The 21,678-nt window shown below is 34.8% G+C and overlaps 1 protein-coding gene across 1 annotated transcript; it reads right to left on the minus strand.

Moving 5' to 3' along the window:
- Window positions 1-117: 117 nt before the first annotated feature.
- LOC131957456 (GLIPR1-like protein 1) lies at window positions 118-20,671 on the minus strand. Its single transcript, XM_059322281.1, has 6 exons — window positions 20,579-20,671; window positions 20,149-20,346; window positions 19,807-19,894; window positions 6,366-6,520; window positions 2,927-3,042; window positions 118-662 (listed from the first exon to the last, which is right to left on the minus strand). Exons 2-6 carry the CDS (start codon window positions 20,335-20,337, stop codon window positions 593-595), a joined length of 618 nt encoding a protein of 205 aa, XP_059178264.1. The 5' UTR covers window positions 20,338-20,346; window positions 20,579-20,671; the 3' UTR covers window positions 118-592.
- Window positions 20,672-21,678: the final 1,007 nt, after the last annotated feature.

Genomic DNA, 21,678 nt, shown 5'->3' on the forward strand with positions numbered 1-21,678 from the left:
CCATACCTCTAACCCTCTTTGCTTAATCCTATCGTTAACTCTGTTCCTAAGCCTAACCTTATCCCTGACGTTATCTTAACTTATTCTTAGCCTACCCCAATCTCAATTTCTAAAAGTACAAAACACTTCTAGGCAATAAATATCGTATTTTAATGCATGTTATTAAATTTTCAATGAAGTCAACATAAAAAATTAAGGTTATTCACGTGTTGACTTTTTTACATAATAAAACAATGAATGTTTCAGTAGGCAGACATCGCCAAACTTCAGTAGACAGAAATCGCCAAACTGCAGTAGGCAGACATCGCCAAACTTCAGTAGACGGACATCGCCAAACTTCAGTAGACAGACATCGCCAAACTTCAGTAGGCAGACATCGCCAAACTTCAGTAGACAGACATCACCAAACTTCAGTAGACAGACATCGCCAAACTTCAGTAGACGGACATCGCCAAACTTCAGTAGACGGACATCGCCAAACTTCAGTAGACAGACATCGCCAAACTTCAGTAGGCAGACATCGCCAAACTTCAGCAGACAAACATCACCAAATTTCAGTAGGCAGACAGATAATATTAGACCACATGACTGACTATGGAGTGACCTTGACCTCAGCCGGGATATAAGGCCTCCAATCGTAAGTGACTATCGGGCTGTTTCCTCTACAAATTCAAAAAGACAAATTGACATTTAAAATGACAAATTGACATTTAAAATGACATGTTGATGTCTTTAAAGACCATGTGATATTTTAAGGGTATAGGTGCTGGAAAAAAACTTCTTAATAACGTAAAACTGAAGGTACAGGTAACGATAAAGGTATAGGTATAGGTATAGGTATAGGTATAGGTATAGGTATAGGTATAGGTATAGGTATTGGTATAGGTATAGGTATAGGTATAGGTATAGGTATAGGTATAGGTATAGGTATAGGTATAGGTATAGGTATAGGTATAGGTATAGGTATAGGTATAGGTATAGGTATAGGTATAGGTATAGGTATAGGTATAGGTATAGGTATAGGTATAGGTATAGGTATAGGTATAGGTATAGGTATAGGTATAGGTATAGGTATAGGAATAGGTATAGGTATAGGTATAGGTATAGGTATAGGTATAGGTATAGGTATAGGTATAGGTATAGGTATAGGTATAGGTATAGGTATAGGTATAGGTATAGGTATAGGTATAGGTATAGGTATAGGTAGATGTAGAGGTAGAGGTAGAGGTAGAGGTAAAGGTTGCACCGCCCCCTAATTTTTATTTAAAAACACATGTATTAAAAGTGGAATACATGCTGTCATAATGAAAAAACGTAGAAATATATTAGGTTAGCTTTGCCTGTTGTATAGATTTGTTAAAAAAGCTAAATCTCTCTCAGATTTTAAAATCTTATTTTGGAACAAAGCTTACAGAGTGTGAACACGTGTTAGGTATCACACCTTTTCGTGGTTTCCATGGCAACCAGGCTATCAGCGGCTATATACTATTTTTGTCTATATGTTAAAAGATATTAACATATTATGAATTTATTAACACACATGAAACGTGTTAAATCATTTTTTTTTCCTCTAAGTTGTGTATCCTTGTGGGTAGACACCACATCTATTCTATATAATGCTCTGCATGGGGACAATGCGAGACACCACTTAAACGCACGCGGTTACTCCCCCGCTCTTTAGGCATATCACAACCATCCTCACCCCCACTTGACGGGCGAGCCATGGTTCAAGACGAATGTTTACAATCTATCTATCGATATATATAATTCTCTTCTGGGATCAGTTAGAAAACAAGCTGCAAGCGCGCCTTTGCAGTCCCCTCTCTTCCTCTCTATCACTATCACTACCACCCCCACCCCCACCCCCACATGATCTGGTGAGCGGTGTTCACTCTGTTTACAATTTACAATCATAGAGACGGGTTTGGTGACGGCTATTAGGGGCAGATAATTGAGTTTGAAACGATTTTAAACTTAGAGGAGGTAACTAAGAGGAGGCTGCTTTCACGTGTGGGGGGGGGGGGTTAGTGTTTTTAAGCAAATATTTTCAATGGCAGCATTGGTACTGTCGAATTCACAAATTATAAATTACTGAAAAGTAGAAAAAAAACAACTAAATAGCGGCGTATGATACGCAGCGGGTCGGCTCGTATATATAATTCTCTTCTGGGAGCCGTTAGAAAACAAGCTGCAAGCGCCTCCTTGCAGTCCCCTCTCTTTCTCTCTATCACTATCACTACCACCCCCACCCCACCCCCACATTGTCTGGTGAGCTGTGTTCACTCTAAATGTTTACAAATCGTAGAGCCGGGTTTCTATTAGGGGAAGATAATTTAGTTCGATTTTAAACTTACAGGTGGTAACTAAGAAATAACTAAGAGGAGGATGCTTTCACGGGGGGGGGGGGGGGGGTGTAGGGTCAGGGTAAGGGGAAAAGAGGGGGGGGGGGGAGGGTTAGTGTTGTAAAGCAAATATTTTCAGTGGCAGCATTGGTACTGTCGAATTCACAAATTATGAATTACTGAAAAGTAGAAAATAAAACAACTAAATAGCGGCGTATGATACGCAGCGGGTCGGCTCGTAGTAGTTATGGGTCGGAGTCGTGACGGCTATTAAGGGCAGATAATTTAGTATTTAAACGATTTGAAACTATGGGGAGGTAACTATTTCTGCTTGATATTTTCATTGTCGCCTGTAAACTGTCGTCACGGACGATAATTCACGAGCCATGGAGGGGGGGGGGGGGGTAGTGTCGAATTTAAAAATTGTGAATTACTAAAAAGTAGAAAATAAGACAATCAAATAGCGGCGTATGCTACGCTGCGGGTCGGCTCGTACATCAAAATCTTTTCCCGATTGAGCCCAAGACATATGGGGCATACAATCCATACAAACTTTAATTAATTCAAATTATAAACCAACTCACGAGGGTGTGTAGTAGCATGCGAGAAATGCAATATTTGTCAATGTGCCGCTCCCATAGGCAAGATTCTCACAAGCTGTATACCCACATCCAACTTGCCGAGTGTTGGCCCACACGGCCTAAAAACAGATTTAAGAAAGCAATGTCAAATGCACAAATTAATAAAGGAATAAACCGGGAGTGATCTCCCTTAAACTTTCTCGGATATTCTTATATAACACTACGGGGGATGGCAACTCGGGATATAGACAATATTTTTAATCCGCTTTTAATTAATTTAACTTTTTATAATAGAATATAATCTGGTAGAAAAAAGAATTGCACACCAAGTGAACGCAATTCAAAATGTGCATAATAGTGCGGGATATTATTAGTACTTTATAAATTCACATGCGTTTTTTTGTTGTTGAGAAATCGGAAATATCGTAAATTACTACTTACGGTAAACGGAAATTACTCAAAATTTGATAGAAGACAGATAATTATATATTTTACTTATATGTGAAATTTCATTTATCTATCTGAAAAAGTACTCAAGATGTATACTTTTGAAAAATGGAAAGTAGAAAAAGTTCCACTGTCGGTTATCGGAAATCGCTCAAAAAATGATACGGATCTACGATTTTGATATAATACTTCTATTTGAAATTTCATCAACCTAGCTGCAGCGGTACTCAAGTTATCGTGTTTACAGACACACAAACATACATATACACACACATACACACACACACACTCACATATACGAACAAGATTGCAAAAATATGTTTTTCCGACTCAGGGAGGTGTAAAGCGTCGAGATTTGGAAAAATCTCGATTTCTTTTTCCACTATTACAAGACTTTCTCTGTACTTCGTATATACGAGAAAGTAAAAACGAGCAGTTTATGAGTGCATACGTCTTAAAATATATTTATCTAGGTTTGTAAACTAACACATTCAATGGATACCACTCAGAGTGTTTTACATATATTTCAGATTCAAACTCTTCTGCTTCGTTCTCAATTGAAATGTTAGACGAGATTTTCTCAAACACATTAAATTATGACGTGTCTACATGTTATGCGCCATATGGCATTAGGCATTTCGCTATCGGCTTGCTTTCCTTTGTTGATTTGCTTCCGTAAAAAAACAAACTACAAGTAAGTTGTCTTTTCTAGATGAATTCCTGTCCCTAACTACTGAGCTTCATTTGCCTGTGGGTCGGTCTCAAGACCTCTTTAATTTAAATGTTTGTTGTTGCTGTTTTTTCTAGCTTTTTTACTTTCTCGTATATACGAAGTATAAAGTAAGTCTTGTAATCGGGCAAAAGAAAATCGAGATTTTTACAAATCTCGACGTTTTAGGGCTCCCTGAGTCAGAAAAACATATTTTTGCAATCTTGTCCGCATGTCTGTGTGTGTGTCTGTGTGTGTAAACACGATACCTTGAGTACTGTTATAGCTAGGTTGATGAAATTTCAAATATAAGTATTACATCAAAATAGTAGATCCGTATCAACTTTTGAGCGATTTCCGAAAACCGGAAGTGGTACTTTTTCTACTTTGAATTTCTCAAAAGCCTATAACTTGAGTACCGTTTCAGATAGATAAATGAAATGTCACATGTAAGTAAAAGATCTAATCCTCTACCTTCTATCAAATTTTGAGTAATTTCCGTTGACCGGAAGTAGTAATTTACGCTATTTCCGATTTCTCAAAAAAACGCATGTAAATTTATAAAGTACTAATAATATTCCGCACTATTATGCACATTTTATTTAGCGTTCGCTTGGTGCGCAATTCTTTTTTCTACGAGATTCTCTTCTATTTTTAAAAGTTTAAGTAATTAAAAAATCATGTCTACTCTCCGAGTTGCCATTCCACGTAGTGTTATATAAGAATATTTGAGAAAGTTTAGGGGAGATCACTTCCGGTTTATTACCTTCTCGTATACGAAGTATATAAAAAAGTATTGAAATTATGCAATTGTGAAATTTTTTACTAATCTTGAAGTTTTATATCTCTTTGAGACAGAAAAACATAGTTGTTTTTTTTTCTGGACTATAGGAGCAGGCTGGTTTTTTATTAAGTTTTTATTCAATCTAGGTTGGATTATGCTTCTGTAGTGTGGAGCGGCAGCTTTATAACTAAGCAGCGTCTTCTACTATCATTACAAAAAAAAGGCTATAAAACTGGTTACTGGCTTGTCTAGTAGCCTTGATTCTTTTATTACAACTAGTATACCTTCATTTAATAAAAAGATAATATATACTAAAGAATTTATACATATATATATATATATATATATATATATATATATATATATATATATATATATATATATATATATATATATATACTACGATTTATAAAATATCCCACGAAAAAGCCCCCTCTTACTTATCAGACCTTTCTTTTAACACAAAATTAAATCGTCGTCTTAATTTACCGATCCCATATACAACTTTTTTTCCAAAAACATAGCTTCGCCTACTCTGGTTCTAATTTGTGGAACAATCTTCCTAATAAAATAAAATAATCTAGATCTGAAAATATGTTCAAAACTAAACTAAAACAATAATTATTTAATGACCTCTCTAATTGAATCATTAAAACATTTCTCATGCATATATTATATTCTTATTTAATCTCATTTTGTATTATAACTATGTAATATTATTTCTTTATTCCACATTTTAGTGCTATGTTACTGCTATGTCGTTACTATGCAATTGCTTTTTTACTTTCTCGTATATACGAAGAATTAAGTCTTGTAATGGTGCAAAAAAAAAAAATCGAGATTTTTACAAATCTCGACGTTTTACACTTCACTGATACGGAAAAACATAATTTTGCAATATTGTCCGTATGTCTGTGTGTATGTGTGTGGGTGTGTCTGTGTGTGTGTGTCTGTGTGTCTGTAAACAAGATAACTTGAGTACCGTTACAGCAAGGTTGATGAAATTTCATATAAAAGTATTATATCGAATTTGAAGTTCCATATAAAACTTTTCAGCGATTTCCGATAAACGGAAATGGAACTAATTCTGTTTCAATTTTTCAAATGCCTATAACGTGGGTACTATTTCAGATAGATAAACGAAATTTCAAAAATAAGTAATAGATCTACTTTTCTACCTGCTATCAAATTTTGAGTAATTTCGGTTGACCGGAAGAAGTAATTTACGCTATTTCCGATTTCTCAAAAAAAAAAAAAACTTAACTTATAGGGTTTTGAAAATGTTACTTAACGCATCCGAATTTAATATCTTTACATCACTTTCATTGCATTGGTTTTTTTTCGACGTAGTTCTTTCCTAATGTATAATAGAGCGGAAAATTATTGTTTTATTTAGAGGTATTTTGACATATATCCAATTTTTGAAAAAGCTGTAAGTTCTTTAAAATATAATTCCAGTTATTTAGAAACGTTTGTTCCATTATTCTTTTTATCCCCATTACCTGCGTGTAGTGACAGCAGTCACTTGACTTAAAGCTGCAACATTCCTCGAAAGTGCCGCCAACGTTAAATTTTTTCTCAGCTATCCACTCATTTATCATATCAATCAGCTGATTGGGTATCGGCCTGGTGTTGCCAACAGCTGCAATGTTTTCACCTGAAATACATGACATTTAACTATCACTTGTCTCTTTTTACCATCAACATAATAACAGCATGTGGTATGCTCAAGCACTAACAAAAACGGCCTATACACTCATTCATACTTAAAGTAGATGCATTTAAATATAACAATGAATGAAAATGGCCTACAAACTCACTCAAAAAAAAAAATAAACAAACTTTCTTGTATATACGAAGTATAGAGAAAGCCTTGTTAATGTGCAAAAATAAACCGGGAGTGATCTCCCCTAAACTTTCTCGAATTTTTTTATTTTTTACAAGCTTTTATTTAACTCACTTCCTCTGTCTGTCGTAAGTCGTCAGTCGTCAGTCTAGATAGAAACGCTGGAATGAAAATTCGGACAGTTCTACTTGACCGATACGATTCACATTTGACACGTGGGTCAAGACATGAAGACAATGCAATCTGAAACTAAATTTGACTTAATTGGATGCCTAATTAATTTTTTATGAATTAATAAAAATTTGGACCGAATTAGTAGGCATGTCTAGCCAACCACACCACACGCGTCATCACCTTCAATAGCTGCGCCATCACGTAATGGCTGCGTTCAAAAACCATTGCGCGCCTACTGAACGTGATGTTCAGTAGGCGCGCAATGGTTTTTAGTCATGTAACTCTATTGTAAATAAAATATGTAAAGTACTGAAAAAAAATTCATAAAAAAACGTTTTAATAACAAGCTTTCATGTAATGATGCACTAAAAAGTAGAAAATAAATTATAGACTACTATTTAATTAACTATAAAGAAAAGCGTGGGTGTCTTCCTTAACATTAGTAAAGGTATCCAATAGATACTAAAGTGACCCACGCTTTTCTTTATAGTTATTTAAATAGTAGTCTATAATTTATTTTCTACTTTTTAGTGCATCATTACATAAAAGCTTGTTATTAAAACGTTTTTTATGAATTTTTTTTTTATTTATTTTATTTTTTTAAATTTTATTTACCACAAAACAAATTACAACATATTTTACACTGGTAGGTTGATAATACTTTAACTAGTGGCAAGTTATCTGTTGGAGTTAAATTGATATGTACAAATCGAAAGAATAACCAAAAGGGGAACAATTATAAGCGGTTAAATATAACATATGACCACAATTTACTAAGAAAACATTTTCAAATTACAGTTCAACTTTTTGATCACTTCCAAAAAAAGGGAAAGAATCCACCATACTCACATAATAAATTTTAAAGCAGTGGTTCCCAACCTTTTTCGAGTGGCGACCCCCTTTTATAAATAGTTAGTGACCCGCGACCCCCATAAAATTAAAAAGCCGAATTTAGTGTGGAAATAAATAAGCAATTTGAACTACTCTTGATAACTGTTTTAATACGATGTTTAAAATTGCATGCTATTTACCAAACATTCACTGTTAAGTTTTTGTTAACGCCAACCTATGTCATTATCAACATTCAATTTACTTCTTAATTTTGTTTTTAATCGAAGAATAGTGTTGAAAGGCTATTCTCGAAAAGTCGATCAATTTTACGTTTGGGTATGAATGGTGAATAATACACCAAAATTGTGTGAGCAGTTTTTCATGTTAGGCGGAATCATTCTGCAAATCAAAGAATTCACCTTGTAATTCATCGGGAATGCTGGCAACATCAAGGGAAGTAGAGAATGGGTAATGCGTCAATGCAGATTCTTCTTCTTTCAGCTCAGAGAAATAGCGCCGCAGTTCGTTTTCAAGAGATTCAAGATGCCCAGAAATCGCTTCTTTCAAAATTTTAATTATCTCACAATCAGGTTCATCTACCATACTGCAGAGTTTCTCAAATGTACAACATTTCCAAGATTTATTTTCTTCGCCAATTTTGCAGCTTTGATAAAAATGCCCCGAGATTATTATGGAAAGTAATAATCCTCGTTCATTTTCCCTGAAGCTTCAGGTTAAGCTTACGTTGATGTTCGAATATATCTGCTAGGTATGATACTCTCTCCAACCACTCTATGTCGTTTTAAGTATACCAAAAGGTCTTGTTTCCTTTGCACTTCCAAGAACAATTTGATTACAGATTTCAATTCAAAAACACGATTCACAACACTTCGTTTGACAGCCAGCGTACTGTAGTGTAGAAAAGCAGAACCTCGTGATCTATATTAACCCATATTATCCCAAGGTCTCAAATTTTTATAATTTTTTGATATGGTTTAGCTTTTGGGCACTGAATGAAGGAATGACTATGGATTTTTTTTAAAAATCAATACTTTTTTAAATATCGATTTTTTTAAAAACGTCCCATAAATGGGACGCTAGCAACGAACGGCCCCATGTACATTTATTGAAAAATAAAATCATTTTTCACGAAATATGGCTATTTGAGCGAAAATTAAGCTGTATACTGATTTTGTATTGTTAGACCAATGATTACATTGTTTAGGACAGCTAAAAATACTGATAATGATCAATTGGGTTAGCCGTACCATGGTCTAAAATGCCGAAATTATGTTCAAAAGTCTAGTTTTCTTTCAATCTAGCATCCATCAAAGTGAACAACCCTTGGAAATAAGTAAAGCTGTGACTAGTACATCTAATTAAACACACCTGATCACAAATATTGTTATTATTCATCGAAACTGTAATATAATTAAATATAAATCATTGATTTTTTTGGGGGGGGGGGGGGGTACTTGAAATTTTCAGGGGTGGGGACTTAAATTTCAGGGGAAGGGTGGACATTGGTAAAAGTATGTTTTGTATATAAATTCCATTTTCTTCTGGGGGCAGAGCCCCCCCCCCCCCTCAGAAATGATGCCTGAAAGAAACTCTGCCCTTAGTCAATTTGTAATAGATGATCCGGTCCAGTCCCAGATGTCATCCAGCTATCTTCTCTTTTGTTACCCTCGCTATTCCCCCCCCCCCCCCACAGGCGTACATTAGGACATCAGACATCTTATTTCTAGGGCACGGATCCGTCTCTGGGGGCTTGTATTGAGTGTTCATGGCTCTCATCCATGTATGCACCTCACTATGCGAACAGCTCCCAATCTAACACCAGGAATCTCCTTAAAAAGTTAACAAAGTAAAGCTGGTATCGGTAACCTTTGGAGGGGGATATTATTGCGGCATGACAACTGTACACAGCTAATTCACCTTTCTGCTATATGTAGCTTAAGCTCTCTTATATGAAGAGAGTTAATCAACCCCCATGACTGAATCATTTCACCTAAATCGTGGCCATTGTTATTATTCTGGTTTGTTATAATTTTAATATCACGCGCTAGTAAATTTACAGCAATACTAAATTAGTTTGTATTCAATGGTATTAAATACTTCAGTAAGTGTAATTCTGAAAACTTAAAAATAAAATGTAAGTTTTTCAATATTTGCAATTTTCTAATACAATAATATATAAGAAAATATAGCTCAAGGTCATAATTAAATATCTATAAATACTACTTAACACCCCAAAGTCAACAGTTAACAAAGTCAACAATTGTTTCACCATAAATAACCATTTACCATAAATATATGCATCTGTGTTTCACGCTAGTGTCCAATAAATGTGACGTTTGTGTAACAATCTGCATAAATATAGGTCAAGGTCATAATTAAATATCTATACATACTACTTAACACCCCAAAGTCAGCAGTTAACAAAGTCAACAATTGTTTCACCATAAATAACCATTTAACATAAACATTTGCATCTTTGTTTCTCGCTAATGTCCAATAAATGTGACGTTTGTGTAACAATCTACATGGGGCCATTCGTTGCTAGCGTCCCACTTATGGGACGCTTGTTGTACACTTGATATAACGAAGTAGTAAAAAAAAAAATGTTATTTTTAAATTTTTATCAGATAGAAATATGGTACTGCTACAAGTTTCAAATGTATTTTGCACTTAAAATGTTAATATTTTAGAAGATATGCATTATCCTGTGCGCATGTTTTCTTTTTTCCGCCATTTTGACAAGTCCTGCAAATCAGGCACTATAACATTTTTCTAAATTATTCTTTTTCACAAAACACACACAAATTCAATAGTCTAGCCATTTTCAAATACAATGAAACATAATTTGTGTTTTAACTAGTTTTTAATAAATTTTAGCATTTTTTTTACCAAGCGTCCCATAAGTGGGACGCTAGCAGAATATGGGTTAATGTCTTTGCTCCCGATTAAATATAATGTACGACTGTTACTTGCAATGGAGTCTTGATGACGAGGGCGTACTGGTAAATCATGCAGTGGCTAGTGAGCTAAATCTTTTCTGTTTTCTGAATGCCCGATTTTTACCTAAACCTGGATAGCGCACCATCAGTACAAACCCCCACAGCCGTTTTAACTAACTTTAATCTTCCAGTTTAAAAAAAAATGTATTTATTTTCTCCATGCTATTTCACAAAATAGCAACTCTTCGTTGCTATCAATTGAATGAATATAGACAAAGACCAGCAACTGCGAACACGAACTCACGTCTATTGATTTATCAACTTGAAAAGCAAACAATGGTGAACGCTTGATTTCATTAAAAAAAATGTTATTTAATATCTACGGACACGTCGGCTACAAGCCGCTGAGTAGTATTATTAGGCAGAGATATTTGTTGCATCTTTACTGCACTGGAATCCCCAAGAATTAACTTCACCATCTTCAACATGCAGCGTTTGATGAGATTTTCTTCTATTGTTTGTGTTTTTGTTTTTTTTTTTGCTTGGCATTTTCTATCGCAACTTCATTTGATGCTTGCGCTAATGCTGTATTTCCTTGGCGACGTACGTTTGCAACTAGCTTCATGCCGACGAAAGAACACGATATCTTTTTTGGTGTGTCCCGAATGACTCGTCTCAAATGACGTTTTAGTTTTGAAGATTTTATAAACTCGTGACTGAGAACAACTTTGCACAGTAGGCCTACGTTTTGCTTCTACTCTATTTGAATTCCAGTGATGTTAGTAAAGCAGAACTGCAGATATTCTTCTAAATATTTATGTTTTGTTTCTCATTACTTAGGTTTAGTATACCAGTTGGCGACCCCCCAGAAAGCCCTTGGCGACCCCCAGGGGGGTCGCGACCCCCAGGTTGGGAACCCGTGTTTTAAAGGGTATTCTGCTTAGTAATGTACATCTCAAATGCCTCGCATTCTTTGTAAAAAGGTGATACATGTGTAAACAACAAATGTATAAAATAAAGGAACTTGTCCTGACTGACATCATAAAAAAATTAATACAATAATAAAATTTACAAAAAAACTGTGCCATTATGTCAGAATGTTGCACTGTATCGGTGGGGTGGGCGGGGTCATAGCGGCATGGGTTAAAAGGGGGTGGGGATTGGTTGGGTGCGGTGGCCCACACATCAGGAGCAATGTTGCGTGACCTGAACGCTGTGATGTTCTACATACAGCGTGCGAGTTCGTGTGTTTCTATATGTTTTTTTTTTTAATTTATTTTATTTTATTTTATTTTTTTTTTTTTTATTTTTTTTTTTTTTTTGCTTTAACTATATGATAATACTAAAATAGTAACAAATGATAGCTTTACAATGTTTGTAAGCTGTATAAATTAAACAATACACAAAAATCAACAATAGGAAACTGAAGGACAAATTATAAATGGTGCGAAACAAGGTGGGGACATGGGGGTTGAGGGGTGGGAGTCAAATTAATATTGATTGAAATGTATTTAGATAATACATCATTTTCAGTATTTAACCTAGTATTTCAAAACAGGGGTGGGGGTCGTGGGGACGAAGGGGATGCAGTTATGAGGGGAAATTTGATATTGGGATCATGAGGTTTAGGGGCGAATCTAATATATAAAGCTTAATTCTGTATGTAAAAATAAATTTGTTTGTCGTGGACATACTTCTATGGATTTAAGTGTTAGATTATTATCGTGCTCACGGTCTAAATTTATGAGTTAAAAAATTAATATTGAAAGTTTTGGGAAATAATTTTCATTTATCAAACTGATAGTAATAATTGTCGGCATGTTCATTAAACACAAGTTTAAAAAAATATCATCTTTTACAAAAATTCTAATTATGTCTGAAAATTATTTATATTTAGTCCTTTAGCACTTACTTCACTTTGATAAATTAGGAAAACACAATTCCTTCCCTTTATAAAACATTGCATTAGTGGAAAAGAATTTACTTTTTATTAATTTGTTTTGGTGTTGGGAAAAATAATAATTACATAATTAGCGGGGATTGATCAAGTGCAAATGTAGGTATTTTACGGATAAGCTTGGAGTATTATAATTGTTCATTTGGTTTGGTTTGGCAACTACGTTCGTTTAAGTGAGTGCAAAAGACTATGCATAAGTTGGGGTACTATAGTCGTTTATTAAGCTGAAACAGGCGATTCTGCCCCGGGCTAGACTGTGAGCACTTTGCGTTTATGTTCGCGTTTGTATTTTCATTGTGTTTAGGTTGGGTTTGCGTTAGTGGTTGCGTTTTGATTTCGTTCGTTTTTGTTCTTTCTTTTTTCGTTTTCGTTTGTGTTTTTTTTTCTTTGGGTTTGTGTTTGTATTTGTGTTTGTGGTTGGTTTTGCGTTTGGATTTGGTTTGTTTTCGTTTGCTTTTTTGTTTGTGTTTTTTTTCTTTGGGTTTGTGTTTGTGTTTGTGGTTAGTTTTGCATTTGGATTTGGTTTGTTTTCGTTTGCTTTTTCGTTTTTTTCTTTGTGTTCGTATTGGTGTTTGTGGTTGTGGTTGGGTTTGATGTTAGGTTTTTGTTTTCGTTTGCTTTTTGTTTGTTTATTCTTTGTGTTTGTATTGGTGTTTGTGGTTGTGTTTGTTGTTAGGTTTTTGTTTTCGTTTGTATTTGTAATTGTGTTAGCTTTATGTTTGCGTTTTGTTGTTTTGGTTTTGGTTGGTTGTGGTTTGGGTGGACAATGCCGGGTTTATGATGATTACTAAACACACAGGTAATGGTCTTTAACAGAAAGGTTTTTCACAGAAGCCAGAGCAGGGTATATAACTTGGAATATAGACATGATTTTTGATTACTTAAACTTTTTAAAAAATTTCATAAAAAACGTTTTAATAACAAGCTTTTATGTAATGATGCACTAAAAAGTAGAAAATAAATTATACACTACTATTTAAATTACTATAAAGAAAAGCATGGGTCACTTTAGAACTTTAGTACCTATTGGATACCTTTACTAATATTTGAGAAGAGACCCACGCTTTTCTTTATAGTAATTTAATAGTAGTGTATAATTTATTTTCTACTTTTTAGTGCATCATTACATAAAAGCTTGTTATTAAAACGTTTTTTATGAAAAAAAATTTCAGTACTTTACATGTTTTATTTACAATAGTGTTACATGACTACAAACCATTGCGCGTCTATTGAACGTGATGGCGCAGCTATTAAACCTGATGGCGCAGCTATTGAAAGTGATGACGCGTGTGGTGTGGTTGGATTGACATGCCTACTAATTCGGACCAAATTTTAATTAATTCATAAAAAATTAAGTAGGCATCCAATTAAGTCAAATTTAGTTTCAGATTGCATTGTCTTCATGTCTTGACCAACGTGCCAAGGGTGGGTCACTTTAGTTGGATACCTTTACTAATATTTGAGAAGAGACCCACGCTTTTCTTTATAGTAATTTAAATAGTAGTCTATAATTTATTTTCTACTTTTTAGTGCATTATTACATAAAAGCTTGTTATTAAAACGTTTTTTATGAATTTTTTTTCAGTACTTTACATGTTTTATTTACAATAGAGTTACATGACTAAAAACCATTGCGCGCCTACTGAACTTGATGGCGCAGCTATTGAACGTACCGTGATGGCGCAGCTATTGAACGTGATGACTCGTGTGATGTGGTTGGCTAGACATGCCTACTAATTCGGTCCACATTTTACTTAATTCATAAAAAATTAATTAGGCATCCAATCAAGTCAAATTTAATTTCAGATTGCATTGTCTTCATGTCTTGACCCACGTGTCAAATGTGAATCGTATCGGTCAAGTAGAAGTTTCCGAATTTTCACTCCTGCGTTTCGATTTAGACTGACGACAGAGCGACGACAGAGGAAGTGAGTTAAATAAAAGCTTGTAAAAATAGAATAGAATCTCATAGAAAAAACGAATTGCGCACCAAGTGAACACAAAAAAAAATAAGCATAATAGTGCGCAATATTATTAGTACTTTATAAATTTATATTCGTTTTTTGAGAAATCGGAAATAGCGTAAATTAGTACTTCCGGTCAACGGAAATAACTCACAATTTGACATGAGGTAGATAATTAGATCTTTTACTTAAATGTGAAATTTCATATATCTATCTGAAATAGTACTTAAGTTTTAGGCTTTTGAAAAATTCAAAGTAGAAAAAATACCACTTCCGATTATCGGGAATCGCTCAAAAGTTGATACGGATCAACGATTTTGATAAAATACTTATATATGAAATTTCATCAACCTAGCTGTAACGGTACTCAAGTAATCGTGTTTACACATACACACACACACACAGACACACAGACAGACAGACACACATACATACGGACAAGATTGCAAAATTGTGTTTTTCCGTATCAGTGAGATGTAAAACGTCGAGATTTGTAAAAATCTCTATTTTTTTTCTTTCGCACGATTACAAGACTTTCTCTATACTTCGTATATACGAGAAAGTAAAAAATAATCGTGCAATTCTTTTTTCTACGAGATTCTATTCTATTTTAAAAGTTTAAGTAATTAAAAATGGATTAAAAATCATGTCCATATCCCGAGATGTCATCCCCTGTTGTTTTATATAAGAATATTCAAGAAATTTTACGGGAGATCACTCCCGGTTTTATTAAGTACTTAATCTTTTTAAAATAGAGTAGAATCTCGTAGATAAAAAGAATAGCACACCAAGTGAACGCAAAACAAAATATGGATAACAATGCGAAATATTATTAGTACTTTATAAATTTACATGCGTTTTTTTGAGAAATCGGAAATAGCGAAAATTACTACTTCCGGTCAATGGAAATTACTCAAAATTTGGTATAAGACAGAGAATTAGATCTTTTACTTACATGTGAAAGTTCATTTATATATCTGAAATAGTACTCAAGTTATAGGCTTTTGAAAAATTGAAAGTAGAAAAAGTTCTACTTCGGGTTGTCGGAAATCGCTGAAAAGTTTATAAGGATCTACGATTTTGATATAGATTCTAATACTTATATATAAAATTTCATCAACCTAGCATTAACGGAAATCAAGTTATCGTGTTTATACACACACACAGACACACACACACACACACACACACACACAGGTATACGGAAAAGATTGCAAAACTGTTTTTCCGACACAGGGAGTTGAAAAACGTCGAGATTTGCAAAAATCTCGATTTTTTTTTTTGCACGATTACAAGACTTTCTCTATAGGCCTATTTCGTATATACGAGAAAGTAAAAAAACTAAAAGTATTAATACCCCTTCGTAACCAGTCGCTTACAACCAGTCGCCTACACCCTACCAGCTGTAACCAGTCGCCTACACCCTACCAGCTGTAACCAGTCGCCTACACCCTACCAGCTGTAACCAGTCGCCTACACCCTACCAGCTGTAACCAGTCGCCTACACCCTACCAGCGGTAACCAGTCGCCTACACCCTACCAGCTGTAACCAGTCGCCTAAAACCTACCACCTGTAACCAGTCGCCTACACCCTACCAGCTGTAACCAGTCGCCTACACCCTACCAGCTGTAACCAGTCGCCTACACTCTACCAGCTGTAACCAGTCGCCTACACTCTACCAGCTGTAACCAGTCGCCTACACCCTACCAGCTGTAACCAGTCGCCTACACCCTACCAGCTGTAACCAGTCGCCTACACCCTACCAGCTGTAACCAGTCGCCTACACCCTACCAGCTGTAACCAGTCGCCTACACCATACCAGCTGTAACCAGTCGCCTACACTCTACCAACTGTAACCAGTCGCCTAAAACCTACCATATAATTGTGTTTTAAAGATATCAATCCACAAATAGCAATGGGGATATATAAAAGCTTACAAAAATATAATAATGTAACAATAAGCTATTAGGGGAAAATATTAAGTTTTAAACTCTAATTGAAACAAAGGGGAGGTAAAAAGTTCTGCTTGCTCTTTTCATTGACGTCCGTAAACTGTCATTACGGGTGGCTGCTTTCATGGGGGCGGGGGGGGGGGGGGGGGGAAGAGGGTGGGGATAATCGTCCTTCAAAAGCTACTGATAGTGTTTTAAAGCAAAATATTTTCAGACGCAGCATTAGTAGTGTCGAATTCCTAATTTATGAATAAATGAAAAGTAGAAAATAAAGCGGTTCGTACGGGTTGGCTAGTTGAAAGTTAAACACCTTATAAACCTTACCTCAATCCTAATACTAATACTTACTATACACATACACATACACATACACATACACATACACATACACATACACATACACATACACATACACATACACATACACATACACATACACATACACATACACATACACATACACATACACATACACATACACATACACATACACATACACATACACATACACATACACATACACATACACATACACATACACATACACATACACATACACATACACATACACATACACATACACATACACATACACATACACATACACATACACATACACATACACATACACATACACATACACATACACATACACATACACATACACATACACATACACATACACATACACATACACATACACATACACATACACATACACATACACATACACATACACATACACATACACATACACATACACATACACATACACATACACATACACATACACATACACATACACATACACATACACATACACATACACATACACATACACATACACATACACATACACATACACATACACATACACATACACATATACATATACATATACATATACATATATATATATACAATACTTTTCCGAAAATTCACTCTAAAATTAGACATTTAAAATAACCGGTTTTTTTTTCCATTATCAATGACGTCAGTATTGTTATGTATTATTTTCGGCGTTTGATTCTCAATTCTATGTTTTAAATCAATGACGCCATTATATTTTTGAATAATCGCGAAATTTGTACATTACCACAATACTTTATACTTTATATGGTACCTTGATCAACACCCCAAAGCGTTGCAACTAAGCTCAAACTTGACAACTGTGGCATTCAGATTTTCTTTCAGTCATTTCTTCGGGGTATAGTCTAGGGTTAGGGTAGAACGTGTTTTCTATTCTAAATTATCTTTAGGGGTACAAATTACCTTTTTATTAAACATCTACTGTAAAATAAGGTGCGCAAGAAGATTTTTAAAATTTGACAACACTTTAAGGGTAATTTTTCATCCTTTAACAAAAGCTGCTGTCATATTTTATGTGGTCGAGACACTGTCAGTGCAAGTCAAAAGACCAGACTTTGGAAACAAACGACCAGTACATAAAAATGTCTTAGCGTTAGATTAATGACTCTTTCTTGTCATGAGGCCTGGACAGGGTAAGATTTAACAAGTTGTTTTTTCTTTACTGTAAAAGCTAACTATAATATATTGAGGACGGCACAATGGAGCGCACTAGCATTAAATAGACAAACATTCATTTGAACACTTCACTTTCTCAACCTTAGAAGTCCTCATAGAGTGAGACAGATTGACAATTGACAATTGGTGACACAATTAATTATGATATTGGAATGTGGTGACACAATGAATTATTAGATTAGAAGGTGGTGAAAGATGAGGTATTAGAAGGTGGTGACACAATGAGGTATTAGAAGGTGGTGACACAATGAGGTATTAGAAGGTGGTGACACAATGAGGTATTAGAAGGTGGTGACACAATGAGGTATTAGAAGGTGGTGACACAATGAGGTATTAAATTAGAAGGTGGTGACACAATGAGGTATTAAATTAGAAGGTGGTGACACAATGAGGTATTAGAAGGTGGTGACACAATGAGGTATTAAATTAGAAGGTGGTGACACAATGAGGTATTAGAAGGTGGTGACACAATGAGGTATTAGAAGGTGGTGACACAATGAGGTATTAAATTAGAAGGTGGTGACACAATGAGGTATAGAATTAGAAGTTGGTGACCTTATAAGGTATCCCTTTCAAAGGTGGTGACTATGGTGATTGGAAGATTGTGACACTATGCGATATTAAATCAGAAGATGGTGAGACTATAAAATATTAAATCAGAAGATGGTGAGACTATGAGATATTAAATCAGAAGATGGTGAGACTATGAGATATTAAATCAGAAGATGGTGAGACTATGAGATACGTTTATGCAAAATGTATATATTCTGATCAGCACTGTAAAAACATCTCATTGTATTGCAGTGGCGTCGTTAGGTCGGGTGTCACCCTGTGCGGCACTTCATGGTGTCACCCCCCCCCCCCCCCCCAAGAAACAAAGTATATTTATTTATTTATGTATTTATTTAGTTAGTTATATGTTTGTGTCGCCTACATAGGCCTATAATTTAAATATATGCCACATACACGTACATGTATGTGCATAAGCTTTAATCACTGCAGAATTATTAGTGACTATGTTAATCTATAGTCTGTTAATAATACAGTTCGTTGCAGCATTGTTTTCTCTATAGTTTGCACGATTACGTCATTGTGTCATCCCCACTCCTTTGTGATAATGGTCGATTTGTACATAAAAGACTATTTAACGTTAATTAATACTTAATGAAACTGGCAAAAAAAAGCATTTCTCTTCTGTGCATGTTGCAATTGCCACCCACCCCTTCCTTAATGGTGTCACTCGGTAATGTCCGCACCCCCCGCCCCACTTCGCTACACCTCTGTTGTATTGTATGGCATGAAAATTGGAGTCATTCGTTCTTTTATTTCAGGGCTGTTAGTGTACCGTCAGAATGACCTTTGACAAAACGACCCTGACAAATCGGTTCCCGACAAAAAAGTTTCCGACAAAAAGAGCCGCGAAAACTTGTCTCATAAGAAAAAGACTCGTTCCAGACTAAAAATTCCCAATAAAATGACTCTTTTGGTAGACACGTAACCAATGTCTACAACCGACGTCAGCATATTTGCTCCAGATAAATAAATGTATTGACCACAATGTACCCAACCTACCTTGACGTTAACTTCCTTTAAAAAATCCGCTCTAATGATTAACCTGTAAACGTTTGACGCTATCTGTTTTGATGGGACATTTTTCACGCCGCATGGGATTAGGATTAGGATTAGGATAAATTTGACGACAATAAGGCTCACCCCATCTTCTGGTGCGTGGCGGCTGGTGTGCGAACTTACAGGCATCCGTCCAATTCTGAGCTTTCATCGCTAACTCAGCATTCCATACCTGTTGAGACATGAACTCCACATTTTTGACAGAAGTTTATTATGGTTTGGTTTATATGATCATGGCAAGGTGGAAAAGTATTGGTGTCCATTCAAGGAAACAAACAAAAACAAAATATCAACAAAAAGACGATGAAATTTCAGTAGTTTATTGTCAGTTTACAATATGTCAGTGTGTATGTGTGTGCGTGCGTGTGTGTTACTGATACCAAACTGTCTTGTAAAAAAATATTTTAACATATTTCAATACATTACCAAGTCGGGCATGACTTTAGCGTTTTCCAGTCTCCTGGCTTCATTGTGGCTATCAAGTATGACTTTGATATGTTCAGCCGTCAACACGGGAGGGGCTGTTGTTACATTAGCGCTCGTTCTGATTTCAGCTGCTTTTGTTATGATGAAAATAAGTGCCATCAGTGCTATGAGGCGTACAAAAAAGGCCATGGCGAAAATCTAGAAACAAAATTCGTTAAGATTCAGAATAAGGGTTAGGGTTAGGGTTAGGGTTAGGGTTAGGGTTAGGGTAGTCTTTCAACCGCAATAAGGTTACTACAACCAAACTCTTGAAAACTAAAGTTTGTTAGATTCAGAGTAAGATTGTGATAGTTCTGGATAATTATTTTTTTTATATTTTCATGAGACACGCGTAATTACTTTTCCAATGATCTACCTTACTGATTCTTACCTTGAGGTAATTTTCCTGTAATGCTCTCTTGTTGGGTCTTGAGTCTTGATTAAAACGTAAGGAGCTGTACGGTGAAGCCACAAGCTCGTACGTCACACGTCATTATGCTAATCCCAACGACAACTAGGGCGGCGGTGTAATATTAATTAGTTCGACTTCGCTTTTTAAAAACAACACCTAGCCAGTGGCGGAACTAGAAAAAAGAGCCACCCCGCAATATATATATATATATATATATATATATATATATATATATATATATATATATATATATATATATATATATATATATATATATATATATATATATATATATATATATATATATATATATATATATATATATATATATATATATATATATATATATATATATATATATATATATATATATATATATATATATATATATATATAAACTAAATACGAAAATAGAATACTCAATACGGGTTTGCTCGAAATTTGAAAATATTACAATTCTTAGTTTTATTTTTAATTAAAACATATTACAACAACACATCATTTGTGTGAGTGTTATTAGTCTGGTTTGAAATTCTTTGTTTCAATGTCTGACATGGTGCTTTCTAATTTATAGGCGGTCAAATGTATGTGTAATGGTCTCTCGCCTTATGTTTATTTTTAAGAATTTTTCTATTTATATTATTAGTTTTTAATACATTTCCTTTTATACTATGTCATGCTTTATTATGTTTTTTTTTAAAATAATAATTAAGAGGAGTAATTGCTTTTCAATTTGTTTAGTTAAAAAAAAAGTTTCTTAATTAAGAGCACACATATTTGACTATTTAAAAAAGGGAAATAAGTAATGGAAGTGTTTTGAACGTTCGCATATCTTTCACACTACAACTCCTGTAGTCATATATGTTTTTCCTTTATGAAACAGCGTGTGTACTGTAGAACATCACTACTGTAGTAGATCTGGTTTTTTTTTTTTTTTTTTTTTTTGCAAAAAAATTATTTTTTTTTCTATAAAAAAGTTGAATCTGGTCGGCTTTGGGCCCCTAAATGGCCTGCCCCCCCCCCCCCCCCCCGCATTGCGGGGTCTGGCGGCACTGTAGTTCCGCCCCTGCACCTAGCTA

The sequence above is a fragment of the Physella acuta genome, unplaced genomic scaffold, assembly GCF_028476545.2.
Source record: "Physella acuta isolate Inbredline_101_S28 unplaced genomic scaffold, ASM2847654v3 ptg001245l, whole genome shotgun sequence".
Lineage (NCBI taxonomy): Eukaryota > Metazoa > Mollusca > Gastropoda > Physidae > Physella > Physella acuta.

Coding starts and splice junctions, on each gene's coding strand:
- LOC131957456 (XM_059322281.1), bottom strand. CDS start 20,337: ATGGCCTTTTTTGTACGCCTCATAGCACTGATGGCACTTATTTTCATC. Junction 3,043..6,365: donor ACTGCTGTCACTACACGCAG/GTAATGGGGATA, acceptor ATCTGTTTTTAG/GCCGTGTGGGCCAACACTCG. Junction 663..2,926: donor GCATGCTACTACACACCCTC/GTGAGTTGGTTT, acceptor TTGAATTTGTAG/AGGAAACAGCCCGATAGTCA.